Source organism: Triturus cristatus, chromosome 8, assembly GCF_964204655.1.
Source record: "Triturus cristatus chromosome 8, aTriCri1.1, whole genome shotgun sequence".
In the NCBI taxonomy this organism is placed as follows: Eukaryota; Metazoa; Chordata; class Amphibia; order Caudata; family Salamandridae; genus Triturus; species Triturus cristatus.
In genome coordinates, this window is record NC_140591.1 from 186,313,073 (window position 1) to 186,338,753 (window position 25,681).

At 44.0% G+C, this 25,681-nt stretch overlaps 1 protein-coding gene across 2 annotated transcripts in view; it reads right to left on the minus strand.

Moving 5' to 3' along the window:
• The window catches only part of SIM2 (SIM bHLH transcription factor 2), a 484,182-nt gene that overhangs the window by 131,928 nt on the left and 326,573 nt on the right, over positions 1–25,681 (minus strand). For both annotated transcript variants that reach the window (XM_085621287.1, XM_085621288.1), the window contains exon 5: positions 295–380. In XM_085621287.1, the coding sequence (XP_085477413.1) occupies positions 295–380 (86 nt within the window). The remainder of the gene's footprint in view (positions 1–294; positions 381–25,681) is intronic.

Sequence of the window (25,681 nt, forward strand, 5' to 3'; positions counted from 1 at the left end):
CCTCCCACAGGAAAAGGGCAGAAATCTCTCATAGTTTGCAATGTGAGCGCATTGCTATGGATTGGATCTCAACAAATCATAGGCTCATTTTCCCTGTCTCCTATCAACCCTTTCCTGGCGTGTCCATCCTATCTGGAGAGCAGCCTTCTGCTTTTTAACAGCATTTGCCCTACAGTAAACCACACCCATCAATGCCTTAGAATGTCAGCGTCTTGAGCCGGCACTGTTTCTGCCCCGCCTTCCCAAAAAGAAGATGCGGCAGATTGAATGAATGTAGCAATAAACTCTTCTGACCTTGTAGCCGCTGCAGGTCAGTCCTGCATTCCTTTTAGCCAGCACGCATTTCATCCGCAGGAAGAAGGACCGCTCCATTTCGTACTCTGAAAGCACAAGGGACATTGCTGTAATTGAGAGTAGTTCATTTAAAGGTGTCGAACAAAGACATTCAAGCAGTTGTTTTTACAATCATAAAACACCAGGTGTTGTACAGCTTGTTTTCTACTCTTTGTATAATGGTAAATAGCTCCAATGTTATGGTGAGCAAAGAAAATGGTGGTGTTCTTTGAAAAATATTGACTCTAATAATATTGATAAAAATGATACCTACGTTGTCTATAGCGCTCTCTGCAATGACTGTGACTTCATAAGACTGTAAATTATAGGTGTAACTGGTCATCTACACCCTTCTGCCAACCCTTCAGAACCCTTTGTCAATGGTTTTCACTACAAAATGCAGCCACGGGAGCTGTCATTATGAAGTTTTCGTTAAGGAAATCCACATTTTCTCTTCGAATTTACACATAAAAGTTCATGATGTCACTGGAAGACGTAGCAAGAGTCATTTTAAATATTTTTTTTTTTCATAAAAAAAGGATCACAAAGAGTGGAAATGTGTACTAAACATGAGGAATGCCTGTGTTTGTTGATTATCTTTGAGAGTTTTAGGAAAGTTAGACACCGGTAGGGCTGCATACATATCATTTATCATACTTGAATGGGGCGAATTTAGAGTTCTTCACACACTTGCCAAATTCATTCTTTTTGCAGTTGTGCACATTTACAAATATAAAGAGTAAAATTGAATAAATAATTTAAGGCCAAAACAACAAAAATCCAATCGGCAGAACTGGAGATTTGCAAATTCAATGATTTAAGTGAATCTAGCATCAAAAGGCACAAAGCGCCAACTCTGGATATCTGGACGTGCCGGACTGGGACAAAGTCACAAGTTCAGGCCGATTGTGATGGAGCGCAGGCCAGCTACAGAGACCTACAAGGGCCTAGTTGGGGTTACTGAACAAAGTGTCTTTAATCCTGGTTGCGTAGTGTTGTGATGTCCTGCTTCGAGGATGCTTTATGCAGCCAAAGCAATATGAATTCCTGGTGTGGCGATGCTTTGCTTAGCAAATCCGGGAAGCTGTGAGGCTTCGAAGCGAGGTCCTGCATCGTCATAGAGAATGCAGTCTATGAGGGGCTTGCAATGCAAAGTCCTGCGTTGAAGATGCATTTCGCAGCAGGTGGTTCCGAAGAAGCTGCGGGGCTTTCAAAGCAAAATTACTGTGTTTGGGATGCGTCGCGCAGCAGTTCTGTTGCAAAGTTTTTTTGGTAAAATATGTCATGCTGCTGGTTGGTTGCAGAGTTTTGGGAGGAAATGCATCTCACTGCGTCAGTTCCGCTGGGACCACCGCTGGGCTGGCAGAGCACCTTTAGGCCCAATTCCAAGGATCCCGTACTTCAGGACTAGGGCTGCACTACTTGAGAGGGTAGAACTCACAACAGACAGACTCTAGGTGCTGGTTTAAGGTGATTAGAACCTATGGCTCTGGTCAGAAGGCCTGACAACTAGCCCTTGGAGTCACTCTGATGGTCCTTGGTTCAAGTGGCCGGTTCAGCCCTTCACTCAGGCAGCAGGCATCAGGACAGCAGAATGGCAGTCCTTATTGATGAGCAGCACAGCAGTCCTCCTTCTGAATTTCCCCAAAGGTCCAGATGTGTACTGAAGAGTTGGGTCTAAGGGTCCAATATTTATACCTGGTGCCCACTTTGAAGTAGGAGAGGGTTCTGGAGGGTTCCACCCTCCCCTGAGGTGTCTGTAATTTCCTGCCTCTCTGTCCTGGCCCTAGCTTGTTTGGGGTCACAAAAGACCTGCGTCAACACCTTGATGAGAGTACTCAGGCAAGGCCTTTGTGATGTGCAAGTGTCAGCTCAGAGTGACTCTTCCTGCCAACGCCTACCTTCCCTTTGTCTCATTGTCTGGGCGCAATATACAAAGACCAATTGTCAGCTACACCTAATCTTGTGATCCAGGAACAGGCTGTCAGCACTAAATGGTTAGTGCAAGAAAATACCCTGTTAGAAATGGGATCTTAGTTTGGCAGAGGTATGCACCCAGACCAGGCAGGAACCACCACTCTAGTCAGGGTTAGCTAGATACACACTAAAAGATAACATGTGCTTACCCTCTGGTAGCTTGGCACAGAGCTGTCAGGGTTATCTAAAGAGACAATGTGTAAAGTATTTGTGTAACACACGCACACAGTAACACAACAAATACACCACAAAAAGACTCCACACAGATTTAGAAAAATAGATAATATTTATCTCTGCAAAATGAGACCAAAACAATCAAAATCCAATCAGTAGAAGTCAAGATATTATTTTTTAAAGGTTAAATGCAAAAATAGTGCTTAGAAGTCACTAGCAGTCAAAAGCTTACTTGAGGTTGCGAGGGACTGGAGCAAATCCAAAGTTCAGGCCAACTGCAATGGAGGGCAGGTCGACTACAGGACACAGGCAGAAAAGGTACCTTGGATGGGGCAAAGCATCGATGCCGAGGACTCGATGCATTGATCTTTTCCACACAGTTGCGTCGTAGTCGAGCTTTGCTGAGTGAAGGCAATGCATTGTCATCATGCCGCACAGAGCATAGTTATCGGGCCACCCGGAATTTAGAACTGCTGTAGCAGAACAATCTCTGCTTGGGTGTCGAAGGGCGATGCGTTGGTTCCGATCGGTGCAGTGGTGACGATGCGTCGGTTTTGAAGGAAACAGCTGCAGAATTCACTTCTGTGGCCCAGAACTTGGAGAGGGCACCTCATGCAAGGGTAGGAATCATGGATGGCAGAGTCCAGCAGAATTGTAGGAAGTTTTTTGTGTCTCTGAGACTTCAGAAAACAGGAGGCAAGCCACCAAGTCCTTGGAGACCACTTGGAGGGAAGGCAGAGTCCAGCTCTCCTTCAGCAGAGTCAGGGATCAGCAGGCAGCAGGGCAACAAGCAGAAAAACAGTCCTTCCAGAAAAGCAGTCCCGTTGAATCCTTTAAGCAGCACAGCATAACATCTTGTGACAGAGGTTCAGTTCAAGATTCAGAAGTGTCAGATTTCACGGGGTCTGAGATCCAGTACTTATACCCAAAAGTGTATTTGATGTAGGGGTGACTTCAAAGCAATTTGCTGACGTGCACAAGGATCCCTTTCAGCCCACTTCTATCTGCCAGGCTACCTGTGGGGGGTAAATCAGTGCTTTGTGTGTGGGCAGGGCATTACCTATTGAAGTGTGTCATCCCCTCCCATTCCTTAGTACCCAGGAAGACCTATCAGAATGCAGATGGATGCAGAGGGGTGCTCACAATGCAGATGAGCCTCACCTTCCGGTGTTTGTGGCCGTCTAGAAGGAATGCACAAAGTGCAGCTGTCACCCAACCAAGACATGTATTGGAGACAGGCTCTCATGTACAAAGAGCCGTAAGTACAGAGAAATGCCCTCTTTCAAAAGCAAAAAGAACAACTGATGGACAGAATGCAGAACAATTTCATACATTCACCCCAGTACAGAGATCTGGGCCTACATCCATCATTTTTTTGCTCACCATGCCATTCCTATTTGAACCCAGCCATATGCAAATCAGTCTTGACCCTGTGCCTCATGGGAACAATCCAGCCCAAACATCCAGGCCAGGTCCTCCCTTGATAGGAAACAAGCATCCTAGGACCAGTTTTGGGGTTTCACCCCTCATCAACCAGGATAGCTTGACTCCAGTGGCATGGAGAGCACTGGACCCACGTCTAGGCATACCCACCCCACTTGGGGTGACAAATGCAAAAAGAATAACTGAGGGACAGAATGCAGAACAATGCCATACATTCACCCCAGTACAGAAATCTGGGCCTAAATCCATCGTTTTTTGGCTCACCATGCCTTTCCAAATTGAATCCAGCCATATGCAAATCAGTCTTGACCCTGCGCCTCATGGGAACAGTCCAGCCCGAACTGCAATTGTGTGTCTTTCACTTTCTAAAAGTAGCATTTCTAAAACAGTAATGTTAAATCCAACTTCATCAGTAAGGAGGACTTATCATTACCATTCCAAACATATGAAACATGAAAAAGCTACTCCACTGAGATCAGGAATTACATTAAGGAATTCCCAGTACTGGCCTATGAGAGGGGTAGGCCTCACAGTAGTAAAAATCGAAATAGGCTGTTTAGCACCATCAGGAACTGCAAAACATACAAGTACATGCCCTACCTTTTACTTACATGGCACCATGCCCTGAAGGTTACTAAAAGCCTACCTTAGGGGTGACATATATAATAAAAGGGGAGTTTAAGGCTTGGCAAGGTGAAGTGGTAGTAAACTGCACAAACAGGCACTGCTGTGGAAGGCCTGAGACAGGTTTGAAAGACTACTTCTGTGGGTGGCACAATCAGTGCCATCCTCTGGGTATATGGTTTAGCACTTTACAAGGGACTTACTAGTACATCAAATATGCCAATCAGGTTAAAACCAATGTCATCATGTTTAGGGGAGAAGCACATACACTTTAGCACTGGTAAAGTGCTCACAGTGCTAAGGCCAACAAAACGAATCAGCAAAAATGAGAGGCCAAAGGCAAAATGTCCGGGGGGAAGACCACCCTAAGGAACATACCCTCTTTCTAAAAGTGGAATTTTCACGATGGTGACAGAAAATCCGATTTTGTCAATGAAGAGCACTTCTAATTACAATTCTTTCGACCCCAAACTCAACATTCCTATCTGATCCCAATTGAAAGTTATCACTTATTTCAAGTAATAAGGTAACCCAATGTTATAGGAGAGGTAGGCCTTGTAGTAGGAGTTTTTCACTACCAGGACATGGCACAAAGGGCACACAATTGTTGCAATTTAGTACCAGAACACCAGGAATATATTATTATGGTGTTGAACTACCACTAGGCAGTCAATCTCTAACTATTTCTGTGAGAAATTAGGTTGTTAGTTGACTGAGGTTTGGGCCTTGGTCAAGCAACAGCCACAGTGCCAGCAGGGTAACAAAAAGTCACTAAGTTAATCTGCACTTAACCCTAGATAGCTTGGAACAAAAAGCAACCAGGCTTAACTTAGAGGCAATCAGTAAAGTATTTATCCAGCTCACAAACTGAATTATAGTGAAAATACAATCCAAGAAACATCTCATTCAAATTTAGAAAAATAGAGAAAAGTGTAATAAATTATTTGACACCAAAATGACACAAATCTAATCATTAGAAACGGAGTTATGAAATTTCAAAGTTTTTAGTAAAAACGAATGCCTAAAAGATCAAAGCGCCAATTGTGGACGTCTGGTCACATGAGACTGGGTTAAGGTTGAAAAATATGCCAACCGTAATGAAGCGCAGGTTGGATACAAGAACTGGATTGAGCCTGGGCAGCGCTTGCCTTTGGATGTAGAAGAATTTTGCCCCAAAAAAATCTGAGAGCTCTAAAATACAGTAGGGCAAGGCTGCAGGTGGTGTCCAAGGAGGGAGCTTCATCGTCGGGAAGCCGCTGTCCAAAGGCAGAGTAAAGATTTCTACTTTGACACTTTTTTGGAAGTCGAAAATCTCCAGCGGGATAAGACAAACAGCTGTAGCCGAAGACAATTCCAGGAGGTCAGATACCCTTTTGGCGAAGGACAGCTGAACAAAATTTGCTGCTGCAGAGAAGAATATAGCAGTCGCGAGGTCAGGCCGACCGGCAAGGCGCCTTGGCAGATCGACGAGCAGGTTGGTCCTAGTCTTCCCTCAGTTCTCAGAGCAGTTATTAGCCAAAACTTTTCCAAGTCCCAGGTTTGGATTTTGGCTATCTGGGCACCTTTAGCACCACAACCAACGGTCCAATACTGGAGGGACAACACCTGAGGGTTCAGGACTCACTCAGGTTGGTTGAGGTTCAGGTTCAAGACGGTGGGAGCCTGTTTTGTCCTGTGGCTCTTAAAAGGAGGCCAGCAAACTAGCCCTTAGAATCACTCTGGTAGTCCTGGGTTCAGGGGGAGATGTAGGGCTCAAACATTCAAAGCAGGCTCCAGGCATCAAAACAGTCCTTGCAGGTGCAACAAAGCAGTCTTGTGAAGTACACAGCAGGCCACAGCAGCACTCAGTGATCTGAGAGTTCTTCTGCAGGTTCAGAAAAGGAACTTAAGAGTGGGTCTGCAGGCTCTATTTTTATACCTGGTACCTTCTGTGAAGTATAAGTTTCCAGGGAATTCCCTTTGAAGGACTTGGAATTTCCTGACTCCCTGCCCTGGCTCCGAGCTGGCTGCAGGAACAATGCAGTGGTGACAAGCCCTTTGTGTGAAGGCAAAGCGCAGCCTATTCAGTTACAAGTGGGGCTGTACCCAGCTCCATCCCATCCTGCCAGCAGACGGCCCATTGAAGCACACCTAATCTCTCTATTGTGTGAGTTTCTGGGAGGAATTTACAAAGTTGAACTGCCAGTTACACCCAGACATGTGACCTAGGAAAGGCTGCAAACATCAAAATGCTAAGGTAAGGAGAATGCAAACTTTCTAAAAGTGGCATTTTCAAAATTATTTCAAATCCAATTTTACTATTAAATAGGATTTTATTTCCAATTTCACAGTTACCAAACAGGAAATGCTTGTTCGTCTCCAATCAAAAGATAACTTACTAAGTGTAATAAGGCAACCCAATGTTATCCTATGGTATGGGTAGGCCTCATTGTAGTGAAAAACACATTTTGGAGTCTCTCACTACCAGGATATATAAAACTTGATAGTACTTGTCCAAGCTTTTAATTATAATGCATCTTGCCCTATAGGCTACCGAGGGCCTACCTTAAGGGTAACACAAATGTAATAAAAGGGAAGTTTAATGCTTGGCAATGGGGGTTATAGTGGCAAGTAGAATTGACAGTTTTAAACGGTATCCGGGCTTCAATGGCATACCTGGGACATGTTTTAAGGACCTACTTAAGTGTGGCACAATACGTGCTGCAGGCCCACTAGTAGCATTTAATTTACAGGCCCAGTTGTATGGTATACCATTCTACAAGGGATGTATAAGTAAATGAAATATGCCAATCAGGTACAAACCAGATTTAACCCTTGTTCAGGGGAGTGAGCGCAAGCATTTTAGCACTGGTTAACAGTGGTAAAGGGGCACAGAGTCCTTCGGTCAGAAAAAATTAATTCAGCCAAAAAATGCAGGGTGAAGGCAAAAAGTTTGGGGGTGACCCTGCAGAAAGGGCCAGGCCCAACACCACCTGCATAGTTAACATGTTGAAAACTTGGTGCACTGTAGCCTCTCTTCACACAATTACAGTAACATAATTTCAAAGTGTTGCTTTTATGAAAAACCACAAAAGCAGCATAGAAAGAACAAATGCCTTAGTCAGCACAAACACACCCAACACAGATAGGACCCAAAGTCCTATCTGTGCAAGCAGACGAAATAACATTAAGAAGGCTTATACACAAATCTTGAATCTGTTAATCGATGTGAGGCATACCAGACTACAAATTCACTTTTTTACTCGCCTAAGTGACTTTTATGTTAGCAAAGGATTTTATGATTCTGGTCCCATTAAATCAACAACATATACAATGGATGTATGGTTCTACCTGGAACTATTGTGGCCCTTGTGTGAATAATCTGTAACTAGAACACTGCTGCCTTTCCATTAAGAGCCCTTTCATCAAAAGTACAAAAATACCTACAGCAAAGCACTTTGAAGTGCCTGAGTGCACCATTACTGTTGACACATACAGCCCAGGAAACTGAGACATAAACTGGATTGGACAGAAGATTGGAGAGAAGGCTGAACAACAGTCAGTACTGTTTGGGACTAACTACATGTGGTAGAATCATCAATGTACTAAGCTTAGAGATGTCCAAATTCATCAAGTCTACCTGCAAAAAGCATTGGGTAATTAAGGGTCTGTTGGTTAGAACAGACAATGTATAAACAGACACCATGAACCTCACCGAAAATCTCTTGCAGGGCAAAATACACACCCTTTGTTAAAATAGCATTTATTTTCTTGCAGACCTTCAAACGTTTATCTCCATACAAATTTACTGCAGAGATGGAAAAGGTCTTCATTCTTCAGTGAGAGATCTGTGCCTTGATTGAAAATGGAGGAAATGTAGGCCCTTATTTAGAGTAGGGTTTGCTGTTGTGAATTCCGCCACGTCCCTTCAGCTGAGCCTGTGGCGACTGCTCAGTTGAAGGCACTAAATGTTTGCTGAGTGGCCGACTTGTTTATTGCATCAATACAGAAAAAAATCAAAAGGAGGAGTTTCTTATTGAAAAACAAAACATAAATGTCATTGACAAGCAGGGAGCATTCTCTCAGCACGTGGCGGTCATTTCTTTGCTTTCCTGTTCAAAAGCGATTGCTTTCCTGGCAATCACAAACAGGAAAAAGTTATGTTGGAACCTCTGCCCAAAATAGGGCAAAAGATATTAAGTATTTAGAATAATGACCCAATATCTAAAGGGCTGTCGGTCAAAGATTTCTGCTGGCAGATTAGTAAATAGAATGGTGGAACTGCAAATTTAGTGGATCGGACATAGGGCAGGTTTTTGAGGGTGTATCTATCCCCCACCAAAACCTCAATGAGAGCCATAGTCATTTTAATGATACGAAATTTGGAACTCCACAGATCAAAAGTGATAGCCCCAGTTAAAGGTTGCTGTTTATGAAGTCCAACGGCTAGAGTACGTTTGACATGGAATTATTAAATTGTTGTGATGTAGTGTATCACAAAAGAGGGAGGGAAAAGGTTTATTTTGCTGGGTCAAAATGGCAGTTTAGTACTGCACACAAATGCTGCAATGGCAGGCCTGAGACATGTTTAAGGGGCTACCTAAGTGGGTGCCAGAATCAGTGCCACAGGCCCACCAGTAGCATTTAATTTAAAGTCCCTGGGTAAAGGTAGTACCACTTTACTAGGGACTTAAAAGTAAATTAAATATGTGCCAATTTAGGGTTAAGCCAATGTTACCATGTTTTAAGGAGTGAGCACATGCACTTTAGCAGTGGTCAGCAGTGGTAAAGTGCACAGAGTCCTAACAACAAAAACGAGGTCAGCAAAAATGGAGGAGTAAGCCAAAATGTTTGTGGGAAGGCCACCCTAAGGCTGACAGGTCTAGCAACTCCTCTTACTTAGAGTAGCTTTCTCCAAGATTTTTTTTACATTAGCTTTTAGGAGTTCTCACTGTCAATTCTCCTCTATCTCAGAAATTTACAGTTGGGCCCCCAACCGCATGCTCTCGTGAAGGAAGCTGCAATAGGTGATAGGAGCATTCCAGCAAGGAATGTTGCAATCACTAAAGAAGCACATCAGATTGATAGAAACGGCTGAAGTAAAAGTACCGGGAAGAGTGTGCATTAGATATGAAAGAACTACCTGTTCTTTGCCTGGAAGAAGCTCAGGTGTATTTCCATTTTGACATTAACTATAACTAAGCAGATTTTCCACAAGCCAAAAATCACTAGCTTTGGGTTAGGTGTACTCTCTGAAACATATGGCATTTCTGTGCTTAAGGAAAATACTCTTTCAGAAAAACGTTATCTGTTGGAGAATGCTTTCTTAGGGCGAGTACCCTCACTCACCCTTGGGTGAAATGCTTCATCATAGGGTGTCCTACTCACACCTGCACCGCAAGGTGCCTGGTGTGGGCTACAGCTTTTGAAAAGGGAGGAGCAGAGGTGTTTTGGGTTAGATGAGCAAAGATGTTTAGGTGTTTAGGTGAGGTGCAGAGTGATTAAGAAAAAAACCTTTCCTGGTAGGCGAAAACTAAATTTTATTCTGGTGCCTCCAGTGGAGAGGATTAAAAAGAAAGAATGAAAGGAAGTTTGGATAAAATACTCCCTATAGTACTTTTATTATATAAAATGATCAACCTCAGATTATCCCAGATGGACCTCAGTTGAAAATGAATCAAAGGTTTTTGTAGACAATTCAGACTTTAAAATAATATAGCCTTACACAAAGAATACATTTTCTTGTGATTAGAAAAAAATTATGATAGAAATAGGTGAAGCTAGAGTGGTCATCTAATCAAGGGAACTAGAAGCAGAAGAAAAATGTTATTGGAGCGCTATGAGATGTTTGAAAGAATTTCATCTTGAGATTCAAGAATTCAAAGAGTACATCCCATCACCACTCTCCTTCTCGCTAGTACCAATGGCAATCTGATAAACTTGTGGTGCATCTTTTTACCTTTCACTCTGAGAATTACCCCCAGTATAACCCCCCGGTATGCCCGTATTGGCCCAGGCTCAAAAGACTTGCAACCAATAATGATGTAATGCGGGGCAGTCCCAAGCTAAGTGCAGAAAGGTGGCTCCAGGCACCTGGCATCAGGGCCAGGTAGCAGATCTATCAGAATATATCTTTCGCAGAATTACCAGGGCCATGTATGTTCTAAAAAGGAATTTGAATTGGATCAATTTAAATCGAGGATTACAGGAGACCACCCTGATCTGAGTACATGCTGTATTCCATGTCCTTTCAGTGAACAGGTTGCCGAGATCCTTTTACTCGCCCCCATGCCCTTTTACGGTTGAATGGGGACCTTCTGCCTTATTGCCCTACACAAATGAGGGATAGTGTGTTGGGTTGTTCCTGGTTGTAGGATGGCTTGCAGGGTATGTGTCAGGACAGTAGTGGATGGAAACTATTTTGGCAAAATGGAGGAACTGCCCCGGTTCCACTGTAAATACTTCTTGGGCTTCTTGAAAGGTAATAAATGTGTCCCCTGGATAAAGATCCCCCAAGGTATTACAGCCTCCATCATACCATCGAATCATGGCCATCACCTTAGTTATTTGGTGGAATAGGGGCAGGGCCCATATTCTAAATTCTTTTGCAATGGGGATCTGCGGATTATTCATTGCATTATGCATTCCCACACCACCCCGTCTGTTGAACTATATATGGAAATTCCCCAGGAATACAACTTGCTTTCATAAGCAGGTCTAGGAGTGCGGCATCCCCATATGTGCCCTTAAGTAGTCTCCTTTCCCAAGTGTCTTCCTCTGGCACCCAACCGGCTGCATGTTGTATCGTGCTGCATAGTAATCAGCTTCCAGATCCGGGAACCATAATCCTCCTTCTTCCAAGGGTTTTTTAAGTAGGACCAGGGACACACTGCTGCGCTTCCTGCCCAAACCAATTTAAACAAGAAACTGTCGGTTGTATGACGTTACCACGCATTCCGTTGCAACGCATGCCTTCACCACGCATGCGTTACAACGCGAATGCTATTACCACGCATAACCTTTACCACTAATATTTCTTTACCACGCATATCTTTACAACAATTTTCGTTGTAAATTCATGCATGGTATGGGCATACTCTTGGTAAAGGTTATCTTAGACCCCTTGCCCATTTCTTATAAGTGCTCCCTTTCCCCCTCCCCTATCTAGTTCTCTAAAAAAAAAAAGAAATACCCCTCCCCTGTACCCCTGCGTGACCCCCAGCCCCCAATCCTTCTTAGAATTACCCCTGCCCGGACCCCTTAAAATGTTTCCCTTCGTGATTCCCCGACCCCTAAACCCTTCTTACAAATACCCCTCCCCTGCCCTTAACCCTAAAATCTGACCCCTGCGTAACACAACCCCCTCAATCCTTATGTATATATTTTTTTTAAACTGAAATTCCCCTTACCTCTCCACGTCGTCTCCTCTCCATGATCTTCCGAGGTGAGGTTGCACGTCGTAAAGGGGAAGCGGAAGTGTCTTTCCGTTTCCTCTAACGACGCCGATTGCCTCCACTTTGCCATGGAAACAGGTGCGTTTTTTTTGGGGGGGGGCAGACTCCTCCAAGCCCCCTTTTTTTCGCAAGCATTATTTTTTTTTTTTGAGGGAGAGACCTCCAAGCCCCCTTTTTTAATTTTAGCCTTTAACACACATGCCTTTACTACGTATCTCGTAGTAAAGGTATGCGTGATAAAGGCTATTTGTGGTAACCACTCATGCGTTGTAATGCATGCGTGGTTAAGGTAATGCGTGGAAACGGCCTCCTTGTAGTGGCCGTTTCCCGAAACTGTCCAGCTGTTGAAATGTGGACACAGTTAAAGGACGCAGCTAGTTTTGTAACATATAAAGACAATGCGTTAAAACTACGATCTATAGCCACACTGCCCCTCACTGATAGGGATAACGAGTTCCAGAACTTGATCGAGGTTCGTAAACCTTGCATCACCTGTCCCATATTATATTCATGCTGTATGTCAGCTGCATGTGTCACCATAATACCTAAATATCAAAACTGTTCTGTCTCCCATCGTAGTCCGAATTCCAGCAACTCCTCTGGGGTTTTGGATGCTAATGTCCCCAAAGGGAAAAGCAAGCCTTTTTTATGTTTACCTGCAATCTAGAGACCGTACCAAAATGACATAGATGTTCTAAGAACAGCAGGCCGGACGCCTGAGGGAGTATTAAATAATACAGCGCACCATCCACGTATAGAGAGACAAGATGAGATACACCCGCGATTGATATTCCGCACTCTCCCATTTCAGAACAAAGTTTTATTGTTAGAGGCGCTAGAGCGAAAAGTAGTGGAGAGTGGGCAACCCTATCGCATTCCCTGTTGGACTGTGGAACTTTAGGACCCTATTGTGCCTGTCCGAACCCTGACAGTGGGCTCATCGTACAATATTTTCATCCATTTGTAAAATTCCAGGCCAAACCCCAAATGGCACAGGACCGCCCATGGGTACGCCCAGCTCAGGGTATCAAATACCTTCTCCAGATCTATGGCCATGTCTTCTTGTCTATCACATACAGAGGAGAGCACACACGTGTCTTATATTCATTGCTGTGTTACGTCCAATGACAAATCCACACTGGTCATCCTGTTTTAAGGTTCTGATTAGCCAAACAAATCTGATTGCTGATGTTTTACACAAGGTTTTCGTGTCTCAGTTGATCATAGTAACAGGACGGTATACGAAGGGGTCCAAATATCCACAATACTCTCTTGCATGTTGGGGGGATGATCCCAACCTCCCAGGTCTCCCTTAATGTGTCCCACAGCTTTGTTATAAGGTGAGGGAAAAAGTTTGAGCTAGCTCAATTGGGAACCCATAATTCCCAAGCGTTTTTAGCGCTCGGCAATTCTCTGAAGCCTTCTTTAATTTCTTCCAAAGTCAGGTCACCCTCTAGTTTTACCCTGAGGGAGTCAGAGAACCTTGGTGTCTGTACAGCATCTAAGTAAGTCAATAAGTAGGTGGGTGGCACCAGAGGACCCCTGTTGTAAAGGTGTTGTATAAGCTCAGAGAACGTATTGTTAATCGGGTCGTATGAACCTGCGGGTGTTCGTAGAGTGAGAATCTGGACTTGTTGCTGCTCATTCCTCAGTAATATAGCCAATAACCAGCTCGGTGTATCGCCATCTCTGTGGAGGCGTTGCCTGTAGTCTTGCAATGTGTAGCTATCTAGCTTATCCCAAGCTCCCCCCAGCGTTTGTTCCGCTTCAAGGAAGGCCACATCATAGTCTGGATTATGCAGAGATTGCCCCTAAAACGTGTTCAGTGCAGCTTCCACTATTCAATTCTTTGGTCAACTGCTCTCTAATCCCGCTAGGGAGGGCTATACATTTTCCCTAAGGACTGCTTCCATGGCCGGCCATTCATTACCACGGGAAGCATTGGTGGCCCATTAAGTTCAAAATATTCCATAAGGGCAGTCCCTATTTTCTCTAGCGCTGCAGGGTCAGTAAGCATACCAAGCAGAAGTGTCCATCCGCTGGGAGTCCTAGGGGTTACAGCTACAGTGTAATCAACAACTAGGGGTGCATGGTCTGACGGATACCTACTAAGGTAAGCAGCTGTCTGAATTCGGTCTAGTCTACTGTGTGTGATATGAGTCAGGGACCTACAGGAGTATTCCTCCATTTAAGTGCATTGCAAGTTATCCATCGCCTCCCTGAGTGATTGTGTGTTAGAAATGGCGGTTCTTAATTGGCAGAGGCATGCACCTTAGTCCACTTAGGGACCTTTGCTTCTAGTCAGGGTAAGGGGATTACACACTCTAGATAACACCTGCTCACCCCCTTGGTAGCTTGGCACGAGCAGACAGGTGTATCTCAAAGGCAATGTGTAAAGTATTTGTACCCAAACACACAGTAACACAGTGAAAACACCACAAATGGACAGTTTAGAAAAATAAAGTATCTTTATCTAAACCAAACAAGACCAAAACGACAAAAATTCATCATACAATTATCAAAATATGACTTTTAGAACAGTTATTTTAAAAATAGCACTTGTAGCACCAAATAGGTCCACCTGGGCCTATTACGACATTGTGATAGGCATAAATTCAAAATATGGCACCAACCGCGAGGTGCGCAGAGTCGTGAATAGTGTCACACGGTCCCCCATACAACAGTAACTTGGAAACAAAGTCAGTAGACGGTGTGTGGCATCGCGGAGGTGAGGCGTCGGTGATGTGGCCGGTACCAGGTTTTCACGGGAGAGGCGAGACATCGAATCCAGTGCAGGGCAAGTTAGGCGGCAACGGAGAGGCGTCGGTTCCGGTGAGGCGATGCGATCTCGAAGAGTTCGTGAAGTCACGCTTGTCGGTTATTGGCTCCGCGATTAACGGGATGCAGATGCTGGCGGTGACGGCATTGGTGCGAGTGCTGGCGTCGGAAAAGGCCGATAACTGCAGGCAATGGTGGGCATCTGAGCTGTGGTGCAGGCAGGGCGGTGTGTCGTGCACTTCAAGAGCGGTGCCCCCTGGCCTCGGTGCAGGTTGCGGTGTCACTGACGGCATTGCTGACAGCGTCGGAGTGTTTTTCTTACTTTGCAGTACCAACCACACAATTCTCAGGGCAAAGGAACTGGAATTGGCACCCTTTTGAATGCAGGAGTCCAAGCGCTGGTCAGTGGGTTGCAGGTGAAGTCTTTGTGGCCCTGAGACTTCAGAAAAGAGAAGGTTGGGGCCTGGCAAGTGAGTGCACTTGCCACGTCGACTTGGCAGTTTAAGACCCTGCAATGGCAGTTCTGAGATACATTTACAGGGCTACCCATGCGGGTAGCACAGTCGGGGCTGCAGGCCCACTAGTAGCATTTGATTTACAGGCCCAGGGCACACACTGTGCACTTTACTAGGGACTTACCAGTAAATCAAATAGGTCAATCTTGGATAACCAATCATAATAACAATTTACACAAGGAGCACCTGCACTTTGACACTGATCAGCAGTGGCAAAGTGCCCAGAGCATCCAAGGCAGAAAAAACGAAATCCATCGCATAGTCAAAAAAAATGCAAGTGGTAGAGGCGAAATGTTTGGGGAAACCACGCCAAGGATGCCAAGTTGTGGTATGTCATGAGCATGGCATACCTTTGCAAGTGCTCATCCTATGATTGGATGGGAGCTCTGGAATGTTAGTAGTGATCTGTGATGTCATAGAATCCTAGGTAGGGAGATTTGGATGTAAACTAGATGACTGGCTGTTTGCGCCAGCTTCTGGATGGATGGGATCTCAATGGAATAAACTTGCTTCAATCAACCTATCTGCATCCTGGTTTCCTTGAGCATGAATCTTTCACTGGCGTAGTCGGCAAGGGCAGCCATGTGAGATCTCAACACAGAAATAAATCTTAGAGGCGTCTACCATGAATTCAAGAATTTAAAAGAAGAAAGGGAACAAGTGCTGAAGGCGTTTACATCTATCTGACAGCAAGTATCAAACGTCTTGCCATGATTTATATGCCTTGCTGAAGATTGGGAGTTTCGCCGCATGTGTGGTGACTAATGTGCACATGCGGGCTCATCTTTGTGCTGATCGTGATTGTCACGTCTCTGTTCCGACTGGTGGGGAACGTGTCAGCGTTGGCAGCGTTTGATCAAGCTGAAGACAGTGCCCGAGGCCGTCAACTGTGGGAATTGTGCGATCCTTGTCTTGACTTTAGAGTTGCAATTTTGGTGCTGTGTGCGCGGAGTAATGCTCCTCTGACTTTCATTTCTGGGAGCACTGACTTTCATTTCATTAGCCAACTTCGCACCCATTTTGAATTGCCTAATATTGACGGTAAACGATGCAATTTATTTTTGAGTAGTGCCCCTTTGACTTTCATTTCTGGGAGCACTGACTTTCATTTCAGTTGCCAACTTCGTATTTATTTTGAATTACCTGATATTGATGGTAAACGATGTAATTTATTTTTGAAACAAGAGCCAAAGAACCAACGAACATTACCTGCCTCGAGGATGTAGAATAGAGAGACGGCAGTGCGTCGGACGTCCTGTTGCTTAGATGCGAATCTTCGTTAATCCTTCTTCTAATTGGAATCTTCTCGCGAGAGACGCTTAATCTCTCTTCCTGTGTGTCGTCATTCCGCAGCGTGAGCGGAGGCCATTTTGGAGGTTGGATCACGTATCCAGGCAACACCGAAGTTCTCGTCAATGCACACGCACTTTTGTTGTTTCTCCGAGTATTATAGATCGACATACGCTCCCTCATGATTTTGTGTTCTTGTGTAGCGCGTGTTTACTGGAATTTTATTTCATCAATATTCACGGTGCTACATAGGAGCAGACAGCAAGGTAACTGAGTTTTTCTTCCGTGAAGCATTGTTTAAGGTCTGCTTTGGTAGTGTGTTCGACGTCACTATAGTCACATCAAAGGAACTGAAAACGTCTCTGTGTACGCATTCTGCGCTCAGCTGTTTATTGTTTTCCCGCTGATGCGCACAGCATTTAATGTATGCAATTACTTACGCAAAGGTTTGAGCATTATTTAAAAAAAAAAAAAGGGTTTACATACATAGTTGTTTAGTATAGGAGAATTATTATTGACAACGTATTCAGCCTATATTCATTCAAGCACATTGAATATGCAAAACGTCACTGCAGCCCCATTCTTTTTATCCGAACCTGGCAGTCCTCTCATAAAATGGAAAAAGTGGAAAGTGGTATTCAAGAGATATGCTAGGGTATGTGGCCCTAGCGCTGAGAGAAGGTCTACTTTGTTGTTGCACTGTTTGGGGTCAGAGGGGCAAGACGTCTTTGACCATCTACATGATTTATCGCGGGAGGAGGCCAATGGGCTCAATGACTATGAGATTTGCATAAAAAAAATAGATAAACATTATTTGCCAAAAGTAACTACCATTTTAGAGAGATACACATTTGCGAAGAGAATGCAAGCCGAAGAAGAAACATTTGAAGGTTATATAACTATTTTAAGAAAGCTCGCATCTTCATGTAAATTTGATGGATTAACAGATGAACGTATACGTGATCAGTTCATGTTTGGATGTAATATAGAGAAGGTTAGGGAAGAGTTATGGTTACGCGACGAACCTACTTTGGATGAGGTTCTTATGGTTGCAAAAAGGATTGAACACTCTATAAAATGTGTCGCAGTTTTAAAAAAAGATTCTAGTAACGAATGTAAGGTCCAAGAAGTGAAAACTGATAGCAAAGTGGATCATAAAAGTAAAGATAAGACTCACAAAGAATCCTTGTTAGTTAAAGATAAAACGAATGAGAGATGGAGTAATAGTAAGTGTTTCAGGTGCGGGAAGATGGGACATTTGGCGAATAATCTGAAGTGTCCTGCTCTAGGCTTGATGTGTCCGAAATGTAAAAAGAAAGGTCATTTAGCCTCAATGTGTAAAAGTAAAGGTGCACCAAAAGTAAAGGAAATTGAAGTTAGCAATTATAGTTATGATGCATCTAACCATGAGGACTTTGAATGTGGTCAGATTGTAGTGCAGGTAGTGGATGGGGAGAAGAAGATAAATTCCCCATGTGACGAAATTCTAGTTGAAGGAAAAAAAACTAAAGTTTTATTTGATTCAGGTGCTAAGATCACCATAGTCTCAAGTGGGTTTTATATGAATAATTTAAAAGACAAGATTAAACTCCTGAAACCCGACATAAGGCCGTTGGCTTATGGGGGAGAGCCCATCAAGTTGCATGGATATTTCATGGGTCTGATTGAATACAAGGGGAAGTTGATTTCAGGAAAAATCTATGTATCGAAAAGGGGTGATAGCATCATCAGTTGGATCCATCAAGGTGATTTCGGGGTCTTCCTTGACCCTAATAGTGATCCTCCTATTCGATTTAAAAGCGACATAAACTCCATTGGGGAAGCGGGGGATACTAATTTGATTAGTGATCTCAAGAGAGATTATCCTAGTGTGTTCGGTAAAAAACTGGGTTGCCTCAAAGGCTACAAGCATAAGATCATACTTAAAAGGGATGCTACTCCTGTGTGTTGTAAAGTGAGGAATGTCCCAATTTCAGTAAGGGAAGACATGCAAAAAGAAATCATAAAACTGATAGAGGGGGGCATCATAGAGGAAGTTGAAGGGACCGAATGGTTGGCCCCAGTGGTGGCAGCATGCAAACCCAATGGGGACCTGAGACTTTGCATTGACTTGAGACAATTGAACAAATGTGTAGTGATTGATAAATATCCTTTGCCGAATATGAATGAATTGCTGTCTCTGTTGGGTGGAGCCAAAATATTCAGTACAATAGATTTAACTTCGGCATACCACCAAATAGAGTTGGAGGAGACATGTAGGGACTACACTTCTTTCATAACACCATTTGGTACATTTAGATTCATACGTATGCCCTTTGGATTAGTATCGGCTTCTTCTGTCTTCCAAACGGTAATGGAAATATTCTTCAAGGGTTACCTGGTATTTATGTCTACCAAGATGACATTTTGGTTTTTGGACAAAACACTTGTCAACGCGACTCTCGCTTGAGGTCGGTTTTGGGAAGACTTTCGGATCATAATTTGACAATTAAGGCAGAAAAGTGTAAGTTTAGAACTGAGTCTATTGACTACCTAGGGCACAACATAACCTGTCATGGTGTGAAACCTAAGATGGACTTAATTAATACCATTCAAGAAATGAGATCGCCGTCCAATACAAGTGAGCTCATGAAGTTCTTAGGAGTTGTAGAATATTACTCAAAATTTGTAAAGAATTTTGCGAATTGTGCAGCAAATATGAGACAACTATTAAAGAAGGGTGTAGATTTTATATGGACTGAATGCTGTGAGCAAGAATTCATAGATATCAAAAACAAACTTAAGGCGGCCCCTTCCCTTGCTAGCTTTAACCCCATGATTAAACCAATTCTCATCACTGATGCAAGTGGAAAGTGGTTGGGGGCCGTTTTGCAACAGCAAGGTGAAGATGGCATCCAGACGATTATGTGCTTGTCACGCAGCCTCAAAGATCCCGAAACGAGATATTCAGTTGTAGAACGGGAGTCTCTTGCAGTGTACTGGGCTATAAAAAAATTGAAGAAGTTCCTTTGGGGCATAAATTTTGAGGTAAGAACGGACCACAAGCTGTTAGTGGAGATATTCAGCAAGAAGGGTTTAGATTCAATTTCTAGCAGGATTACCAAATGGGTGATAGGGTTGCAAGAATACAATTTTGTGATAAAATACATACCAGGAGTTGAAAATAATTTAGCGGATGTCCTGTCACGTCTCACTCCCATAACGTCATCCGAAGAGGATAAAGGGGAAGATTCTGATGAATTAGTTTGCGTAATTGATGAGAAAATCATTAGTGAAAAGAGATGGTGTGATGAAATGGTTAAGGATACTGTTCTTAATGAAATCATTGACTTGGTTAAGAAGGGCTGGAACAGTAACAAGCTAGGTTCGTTGGACACGAAAAAAAATTTGGGCGGTACGCAACGAATTGTCAGTAGAGAATGATCTCCTATTTCGGGGAACGAGGTTGATTCCTCCTTGCAGTCTTAGGAAAGAACTCATAGATCTAGTTTATTCCTCTCATGCAGGGATTACAAAATGTAAAGAACGCTTGAGGATGTCATATTGGTGGCCAGGCATGGACATAGAAGTGGAGCATGCAATTCGGGATTGTATTCCATGCACTTTGAGTGATAAGTCCAAGAGCACACGAGTACAGCCTATGGTTTTAAGGAGACGTCCTTCAAATCCGTGCCAAGATATTGCTTTAGATATTCTGGGTCCAATTCATGCAAATGGATCTCAGACTTATGTATTAGTGATAATTGACATGTTTTCACGTTGGCCCGAGGTTTTCTTTTTATCTAACATTGACTCGACCCACATTATTGAATGTTTGAGGAATTTGTTCTCCAAAGAGGGAATCCCTGAATCAATATTGACAGACAATGGAGTGCAATTGGTGTCAGGGGAAATGAAGAGCTTTCTGGCATCTAAAGGTATCGTACATAAGAAGTGCTCTCTTTACCATCCCGAGGCAAATGGAATGGTGGAGAGATTTAACAGAGTAATTAAAGAGACAATTGCATTGTCAAAGTCCATGCCTTTAAATTGGAAGGATGAAGTGCGTAGGAAGATTGAAGAGTACAGGTTGTCTCCTCATTCTACCACTGGAAAGACACCTTTTCTTTTGTTCCGAGGGAGGGTTCCCAATACAAATGTAGAACCTACTTGGGTTAATAGGTATGAGTTGGGTAAAGGTAAAGAAAATAAGTGTAACAACGAAATGATAAAATTAAAGGAAGAAGAGAAAGGTGAATTAAGAAAATGCTATTTTGATGAGAAAAGGGCGGTGAAAACAACCAAAGTAGCTGTTGGTGAGTTGGTAATGATCAAACGTCCTGGCTTGGTGGGGATTTCTGTTGCAAAATTTATGAAACCTATTAAAGTCATTAAGGTATTCAAAAATGCTATAAAGACTCAAGATCATAGAATTTGGAACTTGAACAGAGTTGTGGTAATAAAAGGAAGAGTGGATGGGTGCCACAATGTATGTAATGATAATGTTCATCCAAACACACTTGTAGGTGGCAAGAATCGTGCTTCATCTAGGGTTTGTAAGAAACCTTCTTATCTTTCAGACTATGTTTAAAGTATTTCTTTTATCCTCTGGTTTATAGGAATATGGTATTGTTGTAATTTAATTTTTGTGTAACGAAGGGAGGTGTGTGGTATGTCATGAGCATGGCATACCTTTGCAAGTGCTCATCCTATGATTGGATGGGAGCTCTGGAATGTTAGTAGTGATCTGTGATGTCATAGAATCCTAGGTAGGGAGATTTGGATGTAAACTAGATGACTGGCTGTTTGTGCCAGCTTCTGGATGGATGGGATCTCAATGGAATAAACTTGCTTCAATCAACCTATCTGCATCCTGGTTTCCTTGAGCATGAATCTTTCACAAGTCTTACATTGTGTCATTCTGGGTTTTGTATCCATCCGTGGGGGGGATCGATTCAGAGGGCCGTCAAGGTAATGATTAAAATCTCCCACCCATAGGCACAGGGTCAGACTGATTTGCATGTGGCCATGTCTGAACTGGGGTGGCGGAGTGACCTAAAGAATGATGATGGATTAAACCCAGATCAGTTGACTGGGTGTGAGTGCTTGCAATGTTCAACACTCTGTCCATCATCCCCTTTGGTTTTGCTTTGTTTGCCCTAAGTTGGCAGGGTATTCCCAGACGTGGGTCCCTTGCTCACTTTGCCACTGGATTCAAGCTAGCCTGGCTGATGACGGCTGATTAGCCAGAAACCGGTTCCAGGATGCTTGTTTCCGTTCCAGGGAAGACATGGCTTGGCAGTTCGGGCTGGACTGTTCCCATGAGGCACAGGGTCAGACTGATTTGCATATGGCCATGTCTGAACTGGGGTAGCAGAGTGAGCTAACAATGATGATGGATTAAACCCAGATCAGTAGACTGGGGGTGAGTGCTTGCAATGTTCAACACTCCGTCCATCATCCCCTTTGGTTTTGCAACCCAGTATAGCCACTCCTCTAGCATAGGAGGAGTAAGTAGATGTAAATAATGGCACCCTCCATTTCCTCGCCAGCTTGATGGCTTCCATGCCAGTGAGATAGGTCTCTTAGAGACAAGCTATCCCCAATTCATATTTCTTCCAAAATAAGAGCACCCTATCTTGTTTTTGAAAAATGCCCAGGCCTCTGACATTCCATGTCAATATGTTTAACAGAGTAACCTAAAGAGCTTTAACCTCAAGGCAAGTGCTCCCGATTCCGGTCGAGTTCACATTGAACATGACACATAGTGGACAGTGTTGTGTCGTGTGACTGCATGGATGTCTAAACTATCAATAACTCCCAACTGTAACCCCTCCCACCCCTCGCAGGTAGACACTATTAAACATCAACAGTACAATCAAATAGTGTGTGGTCAAAAAGTGTGGGCTTCTAACCAACAGGCGCAAGGGACAACAGATGAAAAAAAGTCACTAAATATGTAATACCCACTAACACAAACAACACTAAATATTAATAATAAGCAGGAGCATCGAAATGCCTCTTTCGACCACACAGAAAAAACCTTGGGTCAAGAGAGAAGAATACTCTCTCCAGCTACCCCATCTAACCCTAGAACAATAAAACATGAGAAACACTCTCGCCCACAGAGAAACTCTGATAGGGACTGGAAATCAACCGTAGCTAAGATCAGTCATGCATATCCATTGTGCCCTGTGAACCAAGTAGGGTCCATTCCAGATGCTCTTGCTGAGTAAGGTGCTGGGGAACCGTGCCATCCACACTGATCTTTGGTCTGTCAAGGACCGCTCTTCCCCTAAGCCGGCAGTGATGATGAGAGCCAGATTGGTTGAGATTCCAGGCAGCTAGAGGCACCCCCACTGGGAGGCCCCCCTATGCGCACCCCTTCTATCTCCCATCTCCAACCAGCCCCACACCTGTTCCAGGGTCTAAAAAATGTGATTTGCCCTCATGTATGATCCTCAGTATGGCTGTGTAAAGGAACATATTTTGGAGCCCCATGGCTCGCAGCTTTTGCTTTACTGGCTTGAACATTCATTTCAGCTGTTGCCCCCACTGTGTATTGTCTGGGAATATTCACATTGTCACCCCCTGACAGCGGGTTTCTGAAAGTTCTCTCGCTGAACAGAGAATTGAGTCCCTCTCACTGTAGTTCAGAATTGTGGCAATGATTGTCCGACGAGGGGCTCCTGTTGGCGGGGTTGAGGGGAACCAGTGTTCTGTGTGATGTTTCCACAGCAAAACATGCAGACAGGACAGCCTGCTGTAGAGAGGACTTTATCTAGATTTCCAGGAATTGTTCAGGGTCCTTACCCTTCACTCCCTGTGAAACGCCAATAAAGAGCATATTGCAACACCGTGCTCAGCCTTCTGCATCCTCCACACGATTATCCAGCTGATGGACTAGGGATGACAGTGAATGCATCGTGTTTTGTAGCTCGCCCACCTCTAAATTCATACCTTGCACTGTTTCCTCCGTTTCATTGACCCTGTCACTGACCTTACGGAGATCTGCATGGAGAAGATGAACATCAAGAGACACAGCGTCAATTTCTGCTTCCAGTGTTTGGCTAGCTTTTTTGATTGCTGCTAAAATCTGTGTCCCCCAAGGGTGCATCAAGGGCCTCTCGGTTGGAGGCTCCTCCAAGGCCGGAAGCATATTGATCTATCCTTGTTTGTTGCGACGTTCATGCCCCTTTATCTTTCGCCATGATAAAAAATAGACTCCACACTAAAGCTTAGTGCATGGAAGAGCATGATACAGGGGGATAATAACATGGAGGGAGGCAGGTGGGGGGGTTGGCCGCCCATTTTACGTCACTGACTAGGCTGCAATCCTCCAAAACAGTGCAGCCGCAGTACCAGGGTCCCCAGAAAGCACCGCAACCAGTTACTGCCCTTCAATACATGCCACAGTCTCAATCTGTATCGCCAAATCTATTGCAGAGGATCCACATACAATCTATTCATGCATAACACCCCTTCAGACATTGGCAAGGCTTCTGGGCCACTCACCCGATCCTTGCTTTCGTCCAGGCCCTCCTACTGTTAGTTGTGTCATCAGATGTGGGCCCAGTTTGTGGCTCCCGAATCTGCTATTGCTAGCCCAGCCTGGTAGGTTCCACAGACCAGCACCACATGGATCCACAAGAGCAAAAATACAGTCCGGGCGTAGGCGTCAGGGCCTGAGGTGCAGGCCCACTCTCATTGGACCGCAACGTCACCTCACGCAGGTTACCACTTGCCGAGCACCATGAGAGCTGAAGGCCCAGCTCTGCCGTCTCCCCTCACGGCCTCCTTGCTCACTCGCCTCCGCTCCTGCCCGGCAGCCAAGGGCAGGCCTGCTGGATGATGGCATAGCTTTCTCTCCTCAGGGAGCCCGGGGCACACCGCAGAAGTACGACAGCAGTGCTCTCAGTGGGTACGGCGGTGGCGGCACACAGACCGAATGGCCGCAGCCAGAGAGGCGATCTGGCTGAATCATGCGGCTCACAGCTCCTCCTCTCACCAAGTTCACTCAAGCATCAGGACGGCCATGAATGAAGTCCATTCCCTCATCAATCAACGCTCCTCAACAAGCCAGGAATTTAAGTGCTCCGTCGGCAGGATTATGCAAGATATTTGGGCTTAGAGACAGAGCTGAAAACACCTATGTCTAGTCTGCCATCTTGCAAGGCCACCATTAAATCTGTTCTTTGATTCATTTTATAATTCATGACGTGTGTAAAGGTGGTGGAATACGTAAAGAAAAGAAGCCCATTCTCTTTATAACCCAGAAGCCCAAGTTACTGTTCAATGTTTATATCACCAGAGATCCCCAAGTGTATCCAAAATCTCCAAAATAGGCAGATTACTGTGGAAGAAACACATTATTTTGGCAATATTATCAAAAGTTAGTTTTTTCCTCAGACCTTTCCATGTCTAAATTGCTTTCATATTTTAAGAATATCGCTTGTAACCATCGATATGGAGGTTTCTTTACAAAAAGGCCTAGCTCAGACTTTTGGAACAATGTTGTTATCTCATTACTGAATCTCAAGACAATTTTAATACTATCAAATTGAAGACGTTATTATAAGATTCATAGTTAAGGAACAGTTTTATTTTAAGCCTAAAAGCACAATTATGGGGGTGACTTTCATAACCAGTTTTGCCAATTAAACATGGTACATTGTGAGGGCCTTTACGTTGGTGACCATTCTTATCAATATTAACATAATTTTTGTAACATCAGTAATCGTTTTGGGATTTGGTTGCGTTTTATATTAACCACTTTCCTGTTCTTCCGATTATCTTTGGCCTCAATGGGTCTTCAACTTCCCACCTGGCCTCTGGTAGGGGGTGAGGGTTGCCTTATTTGAGTTCCTTATAGACACCCACATTTCAGATCTAAATAATTGACTTTCCCCTTCCTAAAACCTCCCATGCGGCACTCTACTCATGTATGCCCAAATGGCACTGGCCAATGCTCCAACAAATGTACAGATTAACCAATCTGCTACTTGGGTTCAGATAAGTTGTAGGTCGCCTTCTTGTTGCTCTTAATTCCCAACACATATTTTTTCCCTGTGGGGTTCTAGTGGATATCCTAATTTGCTTACCACTTGGAGCCGTGGGTTTCCTATATATAGTCTG